Genomic DNA, 18,596 nt, shown 5'->3' on the forward strand with positions numbered 1-18,596 from the left:
GACATGTGCCTGTGTGCCCCCATCCCCCCCCCTTTCAACGGGCAAGGGGTAATTAATTTTTTAATATGTAGAACACTTTTCCCTCCCAGTATGCAGCAAGTGGCTATATATGACTTGTATGTAGAACAGCACATCTGTGTAACCATCTCCCTGTGCTGCTCCCCCCTCCCTCTCTCCCTCTGTCCGGGCACAGCAGCAGCAGCAGCGGGGCAGGAGGCTGTTATGTCTCCCCGCACACAGCAGCGCACGGACCTGTCCGCCCGTCCGCTGTGTGTGCAGGGCTGACAGTCTCACGGGAGCAGCAGCCGCAGCTTCGTGAGGGGAGCCGGCTCCAAGCTCTCGCTCCCCTTCTCCCCGCTGACTGCCTGTTAGGTACACGCCCCCCGCACGGACACGCGCTTACAAAGCTCCTCAGCGGAAGGGGTCGCTGCAGGGAGCAGGTCTCGTCCGGCGTTCCGGAACTTGGTCCGGTCCGGCTTTCACCGAATCCCCCATGTGACTGTCAGTGTGATCCCTGCTGCTCACTATAGTGTATGCTGTATCGCAAGACTACTATAGTGACCTGTGCGCTGGCTGATAATGACTGTGATGCGGGGATGTCATAGGGACATATACACAGTTATGCGCAGGGCTTACCATGCAGGTATCACGCCTGGAGCTACAGTATTCACAGAGGGTTGAGTCTATTTCGGAGTGGGAGAAGGGACCTTCTGACGTATCTAGGGGAGGAGACACGTCACCAGGGGGAGGAGCTACGGGCGAACAGGGTACCCGAAAAGTTCGCTCGCCACGCTTCGGGCTCGGTGGCTCGCTCCGCTCCGCTTCGCTCGCCACCTGATTACTAAAGGTAATAGTTGGTGGCGTGGATAGTAGAGGAACTATCCCGCTGGCCTAGCTCCTCCCCCTTGTGTCGTAACTCCTCCCTCTTACGGAAAAGGTCCCTTAGCCCACTTGATTCTAGCATCTACCATTCACAGAGCCGGCCCTAACCAATGTGATGCCCTAGGCACGATTTTGGCTGGTGTTCCCTAGCACTGCCGCTATTTCAGAAGTAGATGCCTGGCATGAGTCAAGTGGCAGCTCTGCTAGCATTGGAGCGCCTTTTGTGTATGAAAATGCGTCTTATTTGCATTACTATGTGGCTAGGATGCAAAAGCAGCTTCTGCTGATTAAAATGATATGCAGCATGCCTATATGTTGTGTGCGACTGCGGCTGTATCTGCATGCGAAATGCTACATTACAGTGATTTCCTGGAATATACTGCAATGTAGCATTTCGGATGCAGATACAGCCTCAGTTACACACAGAATATAGGCATGCCGCATATCATTTTAATCAGCAGAAGCTGCTGGTGCCCCTAAGCATACCAAATGCCCTAGGCATTTGCCTATGCCTAGGGCCGGCTCTGAGTATTCAGCTACTTAGCATTTGCTTTGCACTGTAACCCACAGATTCCACATAATTATTATTATTTATTATTATTACCAGTTATTTATATAGCGCGCACATATTCCGCAGTGCTTTACAGAGAATATTTGCCCATTCACATCAGTCCCTGCCCCAGTGGAGCTTACAATCTATATTTCTCTTACGTCCTAGAGGATGCTGGGGTCCATATTAGTACCATGGGGTATAGACGGGTCCACCAGGAGTCATTGACACTTTAAGAGTTTAATAGTGTGGGTTGGCTCCTCCCTCTATGCCCCTCCTACCAGACTCAGTTTAGAAAATGTGTCCGGAGGAGCCGGTCACAGCTAGGGGAGCTCTACAGAGTTCTCTTTGAAAAGAAAGAATTTTTTTTTTTCTGAGTTTGTTATTTTAAAGGGAGGCTGCTGGCGACAGCCTCCCTGCAGCGAGGGTCTGGATGGGGGGGCGGGGCAGCATCCGCCCTGCGGGGTCTTGAGCCACTGCTCCCGCTGACTGGACATTGAGCTCCAGAGGGGTCCGATCGCGCCCCGTCGCAGGGGAACGCTTGCCCCGGCAGCTAGCCGCCACCCCCTCAGGGAGCTGAAGTGTGGCGAGTGAGTCACTGTCCCCCCTTGCAAGCAGGAGGGACAGTGTGAAGAGGGCGGCTAGAGGGTAGGAGCGCGGTCTTAACCGCGCTCCTGGAAGGCTCAGCGGTAATACGGTGCGGCACTGGGAGGGGCGCCCTGGGCCAGCTCCGGACCCTACACTGTCCACTACAAGCCTGTCGGGGTCTGCGGATCCAAGCCAGCACAAATCCTCCGGCCAGTGTAATCTTTCAAAGAGCGGGAAGACAGCGCCATTGAGGGGGCGGAGCTTCTCCTCAGAGCGGACCAGCAGCGTTCAGCGACATTTTTCCTGCCTGCACTCACTACCAAGTGGATCCAGGTCCCTCCAGAGCAATCTCCAGCTATCTGTACGGTACCAGGGAGTTGTAGAAGGGGGGAGGGGGGAGGCTGTATAAAGGCTGTGTCACCTATTAAGGGACACAGTCAGCGCTGTTTAGGGAGTCCCTATACCTCTAATAGCGCAGTGAGTGGGTTGGCTCCAATCTCTCTCTCTCTCTCTGCCATTCTTGGGGGGGGGGGGAAACTCTGTCTACATGACAATAACCTGTGTGTTTGTGGGGTGTTTGAGGGTGTGTGACAACATGTCTAGGGACACTGCTTCATATTCTGCACAGGATTTATCTTCCCAGGAAGACTCTATACCATGTAATCAGGATTGTACTGTTTTAGCACAGATCCCAGCTAGAGAGCCAGAATGGTTAGTCTCTCTGAGGACACTATTTCTCAGATTTCTGATAGTGTTGCTAGGACTAAGCATGCCACTCAGGTCCTGCAGTCCTCTATGGTTGTTTGGTCTGATACTGCCTCCTCGGGGTCCCCTGCGGTACAGTCTCACAAACGTGCACTTGCAATTATGCAGGATGACACGGACACCGACTCTGATGCTGCAGACGGTGACGGGTTGTGTTGAGGGGGACAGCATCACTTGCCAAGGCGGTGCAGTTGATGATTGAGGCTGTTAGGGATGTTTTACACATTTCAGACACAGCTCCAGAACAGGTGGAGGAGGCCTTCTTTACAGATAATAAGAAGCCCCCCCCCTCACCTTCCCGGCATCCAAAGAATTAAATGCTATCTTTGAAAAGGCATGGGAAACTCCGGAAAAAAAAAATCCAGATTCCCAAGAGAGTCTTGGTGGCTTTTCCCTTCCCGGAGGAAGATAGGAAGAGATAGGAGTCCCCACCGATAGTCGACGCCTCTGTCTCCAGGCTGTCCAAACAGGTGGTATTACCGGTCCCGGAATCTACCGCGTTAAAGGACCCGGCAGATCACAAGGTGGATGCTACACTGAAATCCATTTACACGGCTTCAGGGGCTATATTGCGGCCTACTATAGCCTGTGCTTGGATTGCTAAAGCTATTGCCAGGTGGTCAATCACTCTGCAGGAGGAATCGACTATGCTGGACAAAGGTGACGTTGATTTATTTTTACGTAATATTCAGGATTCTGCAGGGTTCCTGGTGGATTCCATGAAAGACCTGGGTTCCATGGCTGCGGGGATCTCCTCCATGTCCATCTCGGCTCGCAGGGGTCTCTGGCTGCGCAACTGGTCTGCGGACACGGAATCCAGGAAGTGTGTGGAGGGCCTACCATACAAAGGTCTGGCTCTCTTTGGGGAGGCGCTGGATGCGTGGATTGCCACAGCTACCGCGGGTAAGTCTCCCTTTCTCCCCTCAGCTGCACAGGCTACGAAGAAGCCTTTTTCATCTACCACGTCACAGTCCTTTCGGCCCGCGAGGCCTAGAAAAAATAAGCCTTCAAACATCTTCTTCAGAGGTGGTCGTGCCAAAGGAAAGAAGCCTGCTCCCGCAGGTTCCCAGACCCAGAAGCCCGCTTCTGATACCCCTAAGTCCTCCGCATGACGGTGGACAGCTAGGCCTGGAGGTGGGTCAGGTGGGGGCAAGACTCCGGCAGTTCAGCCACGTCTGGGTGTCGTCTGGTCTGGACCTCTGGTTCCTGGATATAGTGTCCAGAGGGTACAGACTGGAGTTTCAAGATCCCCCCGCCTCACCGTTTCTTCAAGTCAGGCTTGCCAGCCCTGCCGGCAGACAGGACAATTCTTCTGGAGGCCATCAGAAAATTGGTGGTGTCAGAGGTCATTGTTCCGGTCCCACTTCAGCAGTGGAACAAGGGTTATTATTCAAACCTTTTTGTGGTACCAAAACCGGATGGTTCGGTACGGCCTATTCTAAACTTAAAGTCTTTGAATCCTTATCTCAGGGAGTTCAAATTCAAGATGGAATCTCTGAGAGCTGTCATCTCAGGACTGACGGAGTGGGAGTTCCTGGTGTCTCTGGACATCAAGGATGCTTACCTCCACATTCCCATTTGGGCTCCGCATCAAGCATATCTCAGGTTTGCGCTGATGGACGATCACTATCAGTTCCAGGCGCTGCCGTTTGGCCTCTCCACAGCACCAAGGATCTTCACCAAGGTGATGGCGGAGATGATGGTTCTCTTTCGCAAACGGGGTGAACATAATCCCATATCTGGACGATCTCCTGATCAAGGCGTCGTCTAGGGAGAGGTTGTTGCGGTCCATTGCGCTCACGACACAGCTGCTCAGGAAGCACGGTTGGATCTTCGACCTTCCAAAGTCTCATCTGGAGCCTACAAGGCAGCTGTCTTTCCTGGGAATGATCCTCAACACGGAAGTGCAGAGGGTATTTCTACCGGTGGAGAAAGTGTTGGTGATTCAAACAATGGTCCGAGATGTCCTAAATCCTACCCGGGTATCGGTTCATCAATGCATACGCCTTCTGTGGAAGATGGTTGCCGCCTACGAGGCTCTGCGGTACAGCAGGTTTCATGCTCGACCTTTTCAGCTGGACCTCTTGGACCAGTGGTCGGGCTCTCACCTACACATGCATAAGAGGATACGCCTGTCTCCGAAAGCCAGGATTTCACTCCTCTGCAACTTCTGCACCTTCTGGAAGGGCGAAGGTTCGGAATTCAAGACTGGATCCTTTTGACCACAGATGCAAGACTAAGAGGTCGGGGAGCATGCGCTCAGGGGGAAACTTTTCAGGGACGATGGTTGGATCAAGAATCACTCCTCCCAATAAACATCCTGGAACTCAGGGCCATGTACAATGCCCTTCTGCAAGCAGCACACCTTCTACAGGATCGGGCTGTTCAGGTGCAGTTGTACAACGTGACCACAGTGGCCTACATAAACCGACAAGGCGGAACGAAGAGCAGGGCTGCCATGTCAGAGGTGTCAAAAATCCTCATCTGGGCAGAAAGGCGCGCGGTGGCGATGTCGGCAATCTTCATTCCGGGCATAGACTACTGGGAAGCAGACTTCCTCTCCATCCAGGGGAGTGGGGCCTCCATCCGGTGGTGCTCGAGGAGGTAACCGGTTGGTGGGGAATTCCTCACATAGACATGATGGCCTCCCGCCTCAACAAGAAGCTACGGAGGTACTGATCCAGGTCAAGAGACCCACAGGCAGTGGACGCACTGCACCGTGGGTGTTCAAGTCAGTGTATGTGTTCCTTCCACTTCCTCTGATACCAAAGGTTCTTCAGCTCGTGAGAAGAACAAAGGTTCTGGCAATCCTCATTGCTCCGGACTGGCCAAGGAGGGCTTGGTACGCGGATCTGCTGGAAGATCCACGGCCTTTACCTCTTCGGGAGGATCTGCTCCTGCAGGGGCCGTTCGCTTATCAAGACTTAGCGCGGCTACGTTTGACGGCATGGCGGTTGAACGCCAGATCTTAGCTCGGAAAGGTATCCCGAGTGAGGTCATTCCTACCCTGATACAGGCCAGGAAGGGGGTAACATCTAAACATTACCATTGCATTTGGAAGAAATATGTTTCTTGGTGTGAGGCCAAGAAGTTTCCGGCGGTGGAGTTTCAACTTGGACGTTTTCTCCTTTTTCTGCAAGCAGGGGTGGATATGGGACTGAGATTGGGCTCCATCAAGGTCCAGATCTCTGCTTTGTCCATCTTCTTCCAAAAACAATTGGCTGTTCTTCCTGAGGTTCAGACCTTTTTGAAAGGGGTTCTGCACATCCAGCCTCCCTTTGTGGCGCCTACGGCACCATGCGATCTTGATGTGGTGTTGCAGTTCCTGCAATCTGCTTGGTTTGAGCCTCTACAGGAGGCCGATCTCAAGTTTCTCACGTGGAAGGCGGTCACCTTGTTGGCCTTGGCTTCTGCCCGACGCGTGTCGGAATTGGGGGCTTTATCTTGTAAAAGCCCCTATCTGATCTTCCATGAGGACAGGGCGGAACTTAGGACTCGTCCACAGTTCCTACCTAAGGTTGTGCCGGCTTTCCATATCAACCAACCTATTGTGGTGCCAGTGGCTACTGACTCCTTAATTACTTCAAAGGCCTTGGATGTGGTGAGGACTTTGAAGATTTACGTGAAGAGGACGACTCGTCATAGGAAAAGTGACTCTCTGTTTGTCCTCTATGATCCCAAGAAAATTGGATGTCCTGCTTCTAAGCAGTCGATTTCGTGCTGGATCAGGTTCAGTATCCAGCATGCCTATTCCACGGCAGGGTTGCCATGTCCGAAATCTGTAAAGGCCCACTCTACTCGTAAAGTGGGCTCTTCCTGGGCGGCTGCCCGGGGTGTCTCGGCGGTACAACTCTGCCGAGCAGCTACTTGGCCTGGGTTGAACACGTTTGCCAAGTTTTACAAGTTTGATACTCTGGCCTTGGATGACCTCAAGTGTGGTCAAGCAGTGTTGCAGGAGCCTCCGCGCTCTCCCTCCCGTACTGGGAGCTTTGGTACATCCCCATGGTACTAATATGGACCCCAGCATCCTCTAGGATCGAAGAGAAAATCGGATTTTGGTTACATACCGGTAAATCTTTTTCTCGTAGTCCGTAGAGGATGCTTGGTGCCCGCCCAGCGCTGCATTTTCCTGCTCTGATTTTATAGTTCAGTTCTACCTGGTTCCTAGGTAAGTTCTGCGTTATTTACGGTTATCAGCTGTTGCTGAGTTTTTCCGGCATGTTGGCTGGATTTGCATGTTGTGTGAGCTGGTATGTATCTCGCCACTATCTGTGTAATTCCTTCTCTCGAAGTTTGTCGTCTCCTCGGGCACAGTTTCTAGACTGAGTCTGGTAGGAGGGGCATAGAGGGAGGAGCCAGCGCACCCTATTAAACTCTTAAAGTGCCAATGGCTCCTGGTGGACCCGTCTATACCCCATGGTACTAATATGGACCCCAGCATCCTCTACGGACTACGAGAAAAGGATTTACCGGTAGGTAACCAAAATCCTATTTTCCTACCACATGTACACACAGACACATTCACACTAGGGTCAATTTTTGTTGGAAGCCAGTTAACCTACCAGTATATTTTTGGATTGTGGGAGGAAACCAGAGAACCCGGAGGAAACCCACGCAAGTACGGGGAGTATATACAATATGTATATACATAATATACATAATGTACTAAAGCCTAATATATAGTAAAAACCCTGTTGCATTCCGGAGCCTGGACCCAATGGGTAACAAACGACACCTTTGGGCGGCGTTACCCAATAGCCTGTGGGCTTCTTCTCGTGATTTCCCCTGAGAGGGATCCAATCGGATTCCTTTCAACACCCCCCGCAGCTGCCGCTGCCCTCTGCACAGAGGAACCCCCGAGTCTTAAACCAACATCACAAAAGGCAGCTTTTATCAGGAGTGCTGTCTTTTGCAATACTAATCTCAAATGTAAGTACGGGTGTACTATGATATACCGGCGCTCGGGATCCTGGCGACCAGCATACCGGTGTCGGGATCCTGGCCGCCAGAATGCCGGCAGCGGGGCGAGCGCAAAAGAGCTCCTTGCAGGCTCGCTGCGCTCGCCTCGCTATTTATTCTCCATCCAGGGGTGTCCTGACACCCCAAGAGGGAGAATAGTTGTCAGTATCCCGGCGGTCAGGATCTCGGCGCCAGTATGCAGAGCGTCGGGATATCGAGTGCCTCCCGTAAGTACATATGCGATTAGAACATCTGTGGTAAATGGCGGGTTGTACCGCATGGTGGATGCAATGCTTTGGGTGGGAAGTACTAATTATTGCTTTTTATTTTTGCAATATTTGCGCATTATCATCTGTTCCGTGTTCTTAATTACTGTCTTAATCATCGCCAGTATAAACACTTACCGATCGTAAGCTCAATGTGTTGAGCCTGATGTCCCAACTGGGCGGGTATGTACATGTACACTCCTAGTTGTGATGTTAGTCACAGGCGGGCTCTACAGCAAGTGTACGGGCCGCCCGTACATGCAGCACAATGCGCCAATGTATCTGTAGATCTATCAGCCAATGGCTGTGCTGCAGGGCCGACGCGATATGTCTGTGAATGATGTTGTTCACAGACATATCAGGGGTACACACCCACGATATATCAGCCATTTAATTGAACAGCCGATATATCAGCCAGTGTGTACCCAGCTTTAGAACCGTCATGTCGCACTTCCATTGCGGTGACAGACAGCTCCACGGTGTGCATTTTCTCCCCTCTGTTAATTCACTGTTGCAATCTTCTCACTGAGCACTCAGGTTATTACAACGTAACAAATGTCTGCAACTTTTTAAAAACCTTTAATTGATTTACCCACACAGTACTGATACATTAGTATCCTAATCCAGGATGCGTTTGTGTGACCGCCGGTCACAATACCGACACCAGGATCCCAGCATCTGAATATCCCGCCAGTCGGCATGCCGACCAAAAGGGACTATTGCCACTTGTGGGTGTCCACGACACACATAGAGTGGGAATAGAACCTGTGGCGGGCGCAGCAAGTCACCGAGCCACACACACCCCCGTGCCGGCCATCTAAATGCCGGGATCCCGGCGTCGGGATGGTGACCCTGCAGCCTCCCGACAGCCAGTCATGCAAACCCAACCCTCCTAATCCACCAGCTTTCAGCTTTTCTTTTATACTAGCAGTGGACGTGGGGAAATTAGTCAATGTTACAAAAAATAGCCGAGATATACAGTACTGTGCAAAAGTGTGAGGTAGGGGCAGAATCATTCAATAGGTGAGGTTCATTCAATTTGCATTTGTTAATTAAAAATAAACTATTAACCCTTCTATATTTGTAAACATTCATATTTTGCAGTATTTTTTTCCACACCTGCCTTAATTTTTTGCACATATTGTATGTATGTGTGTGTGTATGTATGTGTGTATATATATATATATATATATATATGAAAACAGTGAAGAACAGCGCCTAGGTATATCTATTAGAACAACCTGGGTAGGAAAGAGATTTTTTTCCCTTTTCCTTTTACACAACACACCTCATCTATAAATGAGTGGCAGCTCTTGTACAGTGTGTGGATAAAAGTGAACAAATGAAGTAGATAAAAGCGCCTAATAGTGTCGGTGAATATAAACCTGTGCAGTCAGGTGCAGTTATTAAAATAAATAACAACTTAGCTTCAATATTTCCAGACTGATGACATTTAGAAGCCGAACATGTAAAGAGAAAATAAAATCGACATAGTGTGTACTGTTTTAAAACACAATAATTTTTACAGTGGTTCTAAGAATTAGGAATGTGGCTTATTCCAAAATATTAGATAGAACTGAGGATACTAAATATATATATATGTACGTACGTACGTACGTACGTACGTACGTACGTACGTGTGCTACCTGCATTTATGGACAGATGAACTGCCTATTTGTTTTTATTGTCTTGTACGTTTGCTACCTCTAAGTGTGGCAGGACTGTGCCTATTAAATTGTTGTTTTTATTATCACATTTGCTTAAACATTGATTGGAATGAGCCACATTCCTAGCTTTTAAGCTGTTGTAAAAACACCGTCTTTTATAGCTTTCATCTTCTATCTATATATATATATATATATATTTTATTTTATTTTTATTTTTTTAGCATCATCAGTTCTATCTGATATTTTGGAATCAGCCACATTCCTAATTCTTAGAACCACTGTAAAAATTATTGTGTTTTAAAACAGTACACTCTATGTCGATTTTATTTTCTCTTTACATGTTCGGCTTCTAAATGTCATCAGTCTGGAAATATTGAAGCTAAGTTGTTATTTATATGTATATATGTGTGTGTGTGTGTGTGTGTGTGTGTGTGTGTGTGTGTGTGTGTGTGTGTGTGTGTGTATATATATATATATATATATATATATATATAAATGTATATGTGTGTGTATATATATATATATATATATATATATTTATTTTATATATCAGTGACGTGCGGTGGGGTGAGGCATTGGGAAGTGTGTATAATGTATATAGATAGATAGAGATATGCCGTCTCATACCTACAGAAGGGTGGAAACGTATTTGTTCATCAGCCAGCCAAATGCTGCATACGGAATGCTACAGGTCAGTACTGATGGGAGAGATGTGTGCTGAGCGATCTTAACACAGACCGCTCAGCACACATCTCTCCCCGCACTCAGCACAGTGCGATGTGTGCTGAGCGAGGGGGATGGACGGGGGGGGGGGGGATGGACGGGGGCACTCATTTCACCCAGCAGGTGAAATGAGCGATGTGCTAGATTGTGCCTGCATGCAGGCCAATCTAGCAACAGCGACGCGTGGGCCGTGCATCGCTATCCCTGGGGGGATTGCTTAGAATGTAACCACTGATCTCTCCTTGTGTGCCCCCCTTAAGAGTAAGCTTGTCTATGTATTCTAACTCAATTTGACTTAATACAGAGGTTCCTAATTGGTCCTCATGGCACTTTAGCAGTCCAGGTTTGAAGTTTATCCATGCTTGCATAGGTGACAGTCAGTTTAATTGAACCATCTGAACTCAGTATTGCTCTGGAGCCTTGTTCAATTCCCTGTTAGATTTTTGTAATTTAGCAACTTATATGTTACTAAATGCTACATAATGATATTAAGTGTCCACACTTCTACATATCAGGCACTGTTACAGTCAGCAGGTAACCAGGTCCTCTGTTGGTTATGGGGCAGCTCCTGGTTTATAGCCCCAGGTAGGCTGCCTTTCTATTTATTGCCTTTATTAATGACATTAGGAAATGCATAACACCTTCCAAAGCGGAAAGGATGGCTCAGTGCACTGCTAGTCTCGTGTTCATGAAAGGACTGGTTCGTTTTGTGGTTCTAATCCCTGGATTGCCGCCTGTTAGTGTTCTGAATGATGCACTAGTCTGATAGATAATACCAAGAAGACGGCTCTTGTGTGCTGCAGTCAGAGTAACTTAGTGGGCTAATTTGACATTATCTCGCAAGACTTCACACTGCTGTGAGTGAAGCTCCTCGGCGGCCACAGCAGTAAAGGAACAGCTCAGCTGCCGAGGAGGACGGAGAGGAGACAGGTAAATGCTGTACTCCTACTCCAATGTTTTTTTTGCAGTTGTGAGGACAGTGTGTGGGGGCCCCACCAGGGCCGGTGCTAGGGTGTTTGGCGCCCTCCTGCAAACTATAAAATTGCGCCCTCCCTCCGTTAACTTAGAAAGGGACAGCGTCCATCACAAAAGAGGAGTGTGGTCTCACTAGGAAGGAGTGTGGACACACAATAGCACCTCACAATAGTTGCTCCAATTCATATTACGCCACACTGCAGCACAATCTTATTCACATTATACTGCACGTAGTCCCCATTATTCATATGACACGACATAGGGGGGTATTCAAGTAGGTCGGGTTTTTTTCGCCTAGGTGAAAAAACAGGACTTGTTGCCATTTTTAAGGCGAATGTGGATTCACCCTATTCAATAGCAGGGACGTTTTTTTGCCTAGGCGAAAAATTCAGCAGGAGCAAAAAAAATGTGGATTCCCGAATCCACATGTTTTCTCACCTGCGCCGGTGAAAAAGCTGGCCGTTTTTGACGATTTTGAGGCATTTTTCGCCAATGCCTTTTAACACAAAAAAGGTGAAAAGGCATTGGCGAAAATGCCTTAAAAATGGTTGAAAACGGCCCGAAACTGAATAGGCAGGGGGCAAATTCAACAGCTCTGAGATTACGCTGATGGGGAGTTAGAGGGAAGGTGAAGGCAGGGGCGCTGACAGGGGAGTTAGAGGGAGAGTGAGAGCATGGGCGCAGACGGGGTGTTAAAGGGTGGTTGAAGGCGGGGGGAGTTACAGGGAGGGTGAGGGCAGGGACGCTGAGGGGGGAGTTACAGGGAGGGCGAGGGCATCCTGAGGGGGGAGGTACAGGGACAGTAAGGGTAGGGGCACTGAGGGGGGAGTTACAGGGAGGGTGAGGGTAGGGATGCTGAGGGGGGAGTTACAGAGAGGGTGAGGGCTGGGACGCTGAGGGGGGAGTTAGAGGGAGAGTGAGGGCACCTTGGGGGGATGCTACAGGGACGGTAAGGGTAGGGGCACTGAGGGGGGAGTTACAGGGAGGGTGAGGGCTGGGACGCTGGGGGGGGGGGGGAGTTAGAGGGAGGGTGGTGACAAAGCTGCGGAAAGCTGTGACAAAGTGCGCATGCGCAGACTGCCAGGGGGAGCGCAGCACAGACCGAGCACAACGGCGATAGAACTCTAGTGGCCGCGGCGGTGATGGGGAAGGGGAAGAGAAAGCAGATGGGGAGCTAAGGAGCAGCGGGGCAGTGACTACTCCGATCGCAGTGAAAACGGCAATTAACGCAGCGGCGGTTAGTACATCCCGCCCACAGAGAGGTGAGGACAAGAGAGAGAGGTGAGGACGAGAGAGAAAGAGAGGGAGGATGAGAGAGGGAGGTGAGGACGTCAGCCACTCACCCTGGCAGATCTCCTTTCCCTGTTGATAGTGAGCTCTTTCAGGCTGCAGCTGGCCCTGCTGCTAGGGGCCGGATTCCGGGACTGCCTGGGTGACGTGTCTCATCAGGGCCAGGGACTCAGGCAGGCTGCTGCAGACGAGTTGGCGGACAGCCATGTGTTGTGCCAAACGCCGTCGCCCAACGCCGTGGTGCTGCTCCTCCTCCTTGTCTCCCCTGCGGCTGTCCCTGCACTTATTGCAGTAGGCGCTGGCCATGGCTGGGTGCGCGGAGCGGAGGACACAAAGACTCCCAGGAGCAGCATGCACCAGACAAGGAGGAGATCAGGCCAAAGCTGCCGATCACTGAGAACTGCGCCACACTGTTTACATGCACTGGCCATTCGCGATGGATTGCTTTTGCCTAGGAAGAGGTGGGGGGGGGGGGGAGAAGAGGGAAGCGGAGTAGAGGGGACAGACACCGGGACACGGGAGAGGCATGCAGCAGCAGACAGCCATTCCGCTACAAGATGTTGTGACCAGGAGGCGCACGCAGGCAGCAGATACCGCGGGTGAGACTCTGCGCAGCTGTGGTGGGAGACGGCGCCATACGCAGATGCGTAGGTTGCGATATTGGCCGTCCAGCCCTGATCGCTCCTCTCCGCTGCCCCCTTGCCTGCCCCCCGTTCCGACGCCCCTGGCCGTTAGTAAAGAGGCAAGGAGGGGGGGAGCTGGTCTTCATGCTGCCGGCGCCGCTGCTGCCTGTCAGAGTGACAGGCGCTGACAGCCGGCAGCAACAGCATCAGTAAGGTCGCAGAGCGGGGAGAGCGCCTCTCCGACCCGGCGCCTCCCTTCTTTGCAGGACCTTGCTGAGCGGGTAGCGCCGGGCCTGGGCCCCACAAATTTGTTGTCTTGGGGCCCCCACAGACCTTAATCTGGCCCTGCTGGGGTGACATGTCTCAGTGTCATCCACCTGCGTGGAGCAATATCCGAGGCATTAGGAAGGATGCCAGGCTGTGGATTCAAATTAGAGTCATTACCAGGGATGAGAAGATGTGGATTCTATCCCACTGACCTAGCTTATGCTGTAATTTACGGGGGAATTATCTCAGCATCAACAACCAAATTTATACAACATCAGAGACACGAAGTAAAAATCCAGGTCAGCTGATGGCGGCTAGCATCTGAACGAGAAATTTATGTTCAAAATCACACCATGCATACTGTAACACATTTGTCCACACACTGTGTGCTAGTCCACTGTGCCTGGGTAGCCATCAAGCAGGTATGAAGACTTCTGTTTATCAGTTAGGTACAAAAAAACTTATGATAAGGGCCCTCATTCCGAGTCGTTCGCTCGGTATTTTTCATCGCATCGCAGTGAAATTCCGCTTAGTGCGCATGCGCAATATTCGCACTGCGACTGCGCCAAGTATCTTTGCTATGAAGATAGTATTTTTACTCACGGCTTTTTCATCGCTCCGGCGATCGTAATGTGATTGACAGGAAATGGGTGTTACTGGGCGGAAACAGGCCGTTTTATGGGAGTGTGGCTGAAAACGCTACCGTTTCCGGAAAAAACGCAGGAGTGGTCGGAGAAACGGGGGAGTGGTTGGGCGAACGCTGGGTGTGTTTGTGACGTCAAACCAGGAACGACAAGCACTGAACTGATCGCACAGGCAGAGTAAGTCTGGAGCTACTCTAAAACTGCTAAGTAGTTTGTGAGCGCAATATTGCGAATACATCGGTCGCAATTTTAAGATGCTAAGACACTCCCAGTAGGCGGCGGCTTAGCGTGTGTAACTCTGCTAAATTCGCCTTGCGACCGATCAACTCGGAATGAGGGCCAATATGCTTTATTGTGGTGATAAACATGTATGACATATTTAGGTTATTCTGCTGGGCAGGGCTCAGAAATGCTAATAAAGTATATACTGTATTCTATTGCTGACATCACACCAAAGGATTTATATTATAATCTATCTGTGAAAATATAATTTGATATTTATCATGAGTTGCTGAAATCCTGTATGTGTGGAATATGATAATCAGTAAAGGAGATCTGGGCTTAGCATGGTACAGGCTTGGACTGGCCCACAGGGGTACCGGGGAAACCACCAGTGGGCCCCACTGCCTGGGGGGCCCTCTTCCTGCTTTAAGGATCAGGTTCCAGACTGTGCACTTGAATTATACATTATACATATGTTACCTTATACTGGACTATGGTGTATTTTCTACAGTGCATTGCTGTTATTAATCTGTTACTAATCTGGTACATTACCATGCATGCAGTAGCTGAATTTACTGAATATATTTAGGAAGGGGCCCAAACGTTGCACTCTCTAATGGTTAGTCAAACCAATGAGGTAGCAGGCCACACCCCCTCTGCGGACTGGCCACACCCCTAAACACAGGCCCCAGGTGGGCCCTACATGCCCCAGTCCGACACTGGTATGGTATAATATACAGTAAGCTTCAGAAGTGTAATGTGATGGGTTTGGTCTCCTCTGCAGGGCTCGGGCCATTTCCTGCCATTATGGACCTTTATGGAACAGGTGGAGGTCTCATGGAACACAGAGCCAGCCTGTTGGCCAGCCGTGGCTACCTAACTATGGCACTGGCATATTTTGATTATGATGACCTCCCAAACAACCTTGGAGGGCTGCACTTGAATTACTTCAGAGAAGCATTGGAATTCCTAAAGCGTCACCCAAAGGTATTTTTGTACTTATAGTTCATACATTTGATCAGATCTTCACTATGGGGTTAATTCAGTAAGGATTGCAAATTCGGCTAATTAGCAGAATTTGCAATCCTTTGGATCAAATGCTGGGGGCCGCCCATCACAGGGCAAGGCCGCCCAGCATGCTGAATGTTCTAAACAACATTATTATGTAAGTGTGGTGTAGTAGACCAGATAAAACATAGGAAGCAGAAAGAAAAGGGACATGGTGTTTAATTTCAAACTGGAGAGGATTATATGGTTATAAATCATGAATTACATTATACAGTATTTCTCTAACAGCTTCAGGGGTCTATTTACTAAGCCTTGGATGGAGATAAAGTACCAACCAATCGGCTCCTAACTGCCATGTCACAGGCTGTGTTTGAAAAATGACAGTTAGTAGCCGATTGGTTGGTACTTTATCTCCATCTACTTTATCTTCATCCAAGGCTTAGTACATAGACCCCTCAATTGTGTAAGATACCTAAGGCAAATTATGAAAAGATTTGCATGGATAAAGAAAATACAAATTTGGAGAGGGTGACTGACGCTGTCTGTAACGTTGTTTTAGGTGAACAAACGAGGAGGAATTGGGATAATCGGCCTTTCTAAAGGTGCTGAACTGGCCGTCACCATGGCGGCCTTCCTTCCTGGGATCAAGGCAGTTGTCAGTGTCTCTGGCTGCAATGCCAATACTTTTGCCCCTTTACCATGTGACGATTTTGTGCTGCCATGCCTGCGGTTCAACACTGAGAAGATCAAGTTCACCGAAGCTGGGGAAATGGATTTTTCTGAGTCCATGGATGATCCCATGGACCCAGCATGCCAAGAGTGCCTCATTCCAGCCGAGAGATCCTCTGCTGCCTTCCTGCTGTTTTCTGGACTGGATGACAAGAACTGGCCCAGTGCATCTTATAGCAAACAGCTGGTTGCTCGTCTCATTGAGCACAAGAAGGACGTGGAGGCTTATTACTATCCAGGAGCTGGCCACCTCTTGGAACCTCCTTATTTTCCTCTGTGCAATGCTTCCAACCACAAGCTATTGGGTATGCCAGTGCTGTGGGGAGGCCAGCTGAAAGCGCATGCCAAAGCACAGGAGGACGTGTGGAAAAAGATCCAAGCTTTTTTCTCCAAGCACCTTAAGCAAGATCATTTGCAGAGCCACCTGTAGGTCCTACCTGGGTTTTATGGAAAGAGTATACCTTGCTTAAATAGCCATGTTCCCATCTAAGCCTCACCAGTAACTGCCATTGATTCCATCATTATGTAGAACAGAAATTAAAAGCCAATGTTGTAACTGTAAAAACCAGTGGTACAAATTTCTAATAATAAAGGAGATATACTTTCAAATGGTAGTGGTACTTCATGCCAGAACAATCACCGGGTTGTTTGTATGGTGGCCCCTGACTGCTCACATGTGAGCCTAGGTATTCAGAAGTCTTCTGCACTAGCATTGTAGTCTGCTACTTTATGGCCAAATGATATTTCAGGGTGTGTTATTTCCTACAATAAAAAATAGCAATTTACACTCTATGCGGCCTTTCCCTTGGATGGACAGAAATAGATTAATTTACCTTTAAAAATCTTCCTATTTAGGTACTGATTCCAGTGGCAAACGCAAGATTTCTAAAGGGGGGTTTCCAAATGCTTGAATTTAGGGGGTCATTCCGACCCGATCGCTCGCTGCAGTTTATTGCAGCAATCGGGCCGGATCTGCGCATGCTGGACAGCCGAAGGCCGTTGTACCGTAGCGATCGCCTCTGCCTGATTGACAGGCAGAGGCGGTCGCTGGGTGGGAGGAGGCTGGACGGCGACGTTAAGCCGCCGTTTAGGGGGGAGAGATCCGGCCAATGCAGGCGTGGCCGGACCATTGGGGGGGGGGGCGAGCTGCGGCGGCTGCGTGACGTCACACGCAGCCGCTGCGACCCGGGCAGCGAAGAGGTTCTCCCGGACAGCCGCATGTCTGAGTGCCTGATCGTATCTGTGCTAAATTTATATTACTTTATTATAGATCTGAGTAGATCTCAAAAACGTGCAGCTGTAGTAAAATTGTATTTTAGACTATTACCATTGTGGTCCAAGGTGATGGCTGGGGAGGGGGGTTTCCAGGCAACCAGAAATTCCCCCTGCGTTTGCTTATGGATTCAAGGAAAAATTGTGTTGTGTTGAAATCTACAGGTTGTGGCGTGCTTTAATAGTGCTAACGTTTGTGTTGGCATATCAATAAGGCAGAGGCGATCGCTAGGCAACGACGGCCTTCGGTTGTCTGGCATGCGCCGGCGCACTGCGGCGTCGGCGCATGCGCAGTACTGACCCAATCGCACTGCTGCGATAAAATGCAGCATGTGATCAGGTCAGATTGACCCCCAATTATAACATAGTGGAAGCTAGATGTGATCACACAAAGTCTCCCCAATATCAATTTGTACTGTGGGTTGGATTCATTGATGCAGCTGTTGTGCGTATGCGGTCCATCTTTGTATGCAGCTGCTGTGCTAAAATATGCTAATAATGCGCAGGAGGCGTCTTGTTTAAATGGATGACTCCTGCTGGGTTTTGTGGTCAGTTGCTGGGTCTGAAGGCACAAGATCGAATCTCTCTGGGTGAAGTGAACATCGGTCATCTGAGTTACCCTCACGTTACTCAGGATGGCCAATGTTTACATACAGCCGAGGCCAGTGAAGCTGCGTCCGAGGACACAGCCACTGGCATTGGCACGCCCACTGTCCTCTGCACATATTCTGGAATGCTGGACGTTGCCACCCCTTCCACGCCCCCAATTGTCAGCACCCTGTCAGTCAGTCACCGGGCACTGCAAGTGATCCCGCATCTCTGAATCCGGCCCTGTGTGTCTATTTCATGTTTTCTCAAGCTTCCATGGATTTATTTATTTATTTTTCAAATAAATGTTTATATTGGAGCATGACAAGTACAGAATCAAAGTAGTACTTGCAATATGAATACAATATAACACACATCAAGTACAATTACTCAATGTATGACCAGATTACATGAGCACTATGTTCCAAATGGTGTCAACAAGGACATAAGGCTGGCAAAATGGTGTGAACTCAGATCCACTTCCTCCTTTCCTTACTTACACATTTGAGAGAGAGAGAGAGAGAGAGAGAAAAAAATGTCACCAAGGCATAGGTTAGCCATGATCTAATCATTGGTGA

At 49.5% G+C, this 18,596-nt stretch overlaps 2 protein-coding genes across 3 annotated transcripts in view; one reads left to right on the top strand and one right to left on the bottom strand.

The window, feature by feature from the left end:
- Positions 1-13,012, bottom strand: part of LOC134980700 (uncharacterized) — a 151,562-nt gene extending 138,550 nt beyond the window's left edge. For both annotated transcript variants that reach the window (XM_063947630.1, XM_063947629.1), the window contains exon 1: positions 12,719-13,012. The gene's annotated coding sequence lies outside the window, so the exon portion shown is untranslated. The remainder of the gene's footprint in view (positions 1-12,718) is intronic.
- Positions 1-16,767, top strand: part of LOC134980699 (acyl-coenzyme A thioesterase 1-like) — a 49,305-nt gene extending 32,538 nt beyond the window's left edge. Inside the window, exons 2-3 of the mRNA XM_063947628.1 lie at positions 15,206-15,408; positions 15,989-16,767. Of these exons, the coding sequence (XP_063803698.1) occupies positions 15,206-15,408; positions 15,989-16,588 (803 nt within the window). The 3' untranslated portion in view covers positions 16,589-16,767. The remainder of the gene's footprint in view (positions 1-15,205; positions 15,409-15,988) is intronic.
- The last annotated feature ends 1,829 nt before the right edge of the window (positions 16,768-18,596 follow it).

Source organism: Pseudophryne corroboree, chromosome 12 (assembly GCF_028390025.1).
Source record: "Pseudophryne corroboree isolate aPseCor3 chromosome 12, aPseCor3.hap2, whole genome shotgun sequence".
NCBI lineage: Eukaryota > Metazoa > Chordata > Amphibia > Anura > Myobatrachidae > Pseudophryne > Pseudophryne corroboree.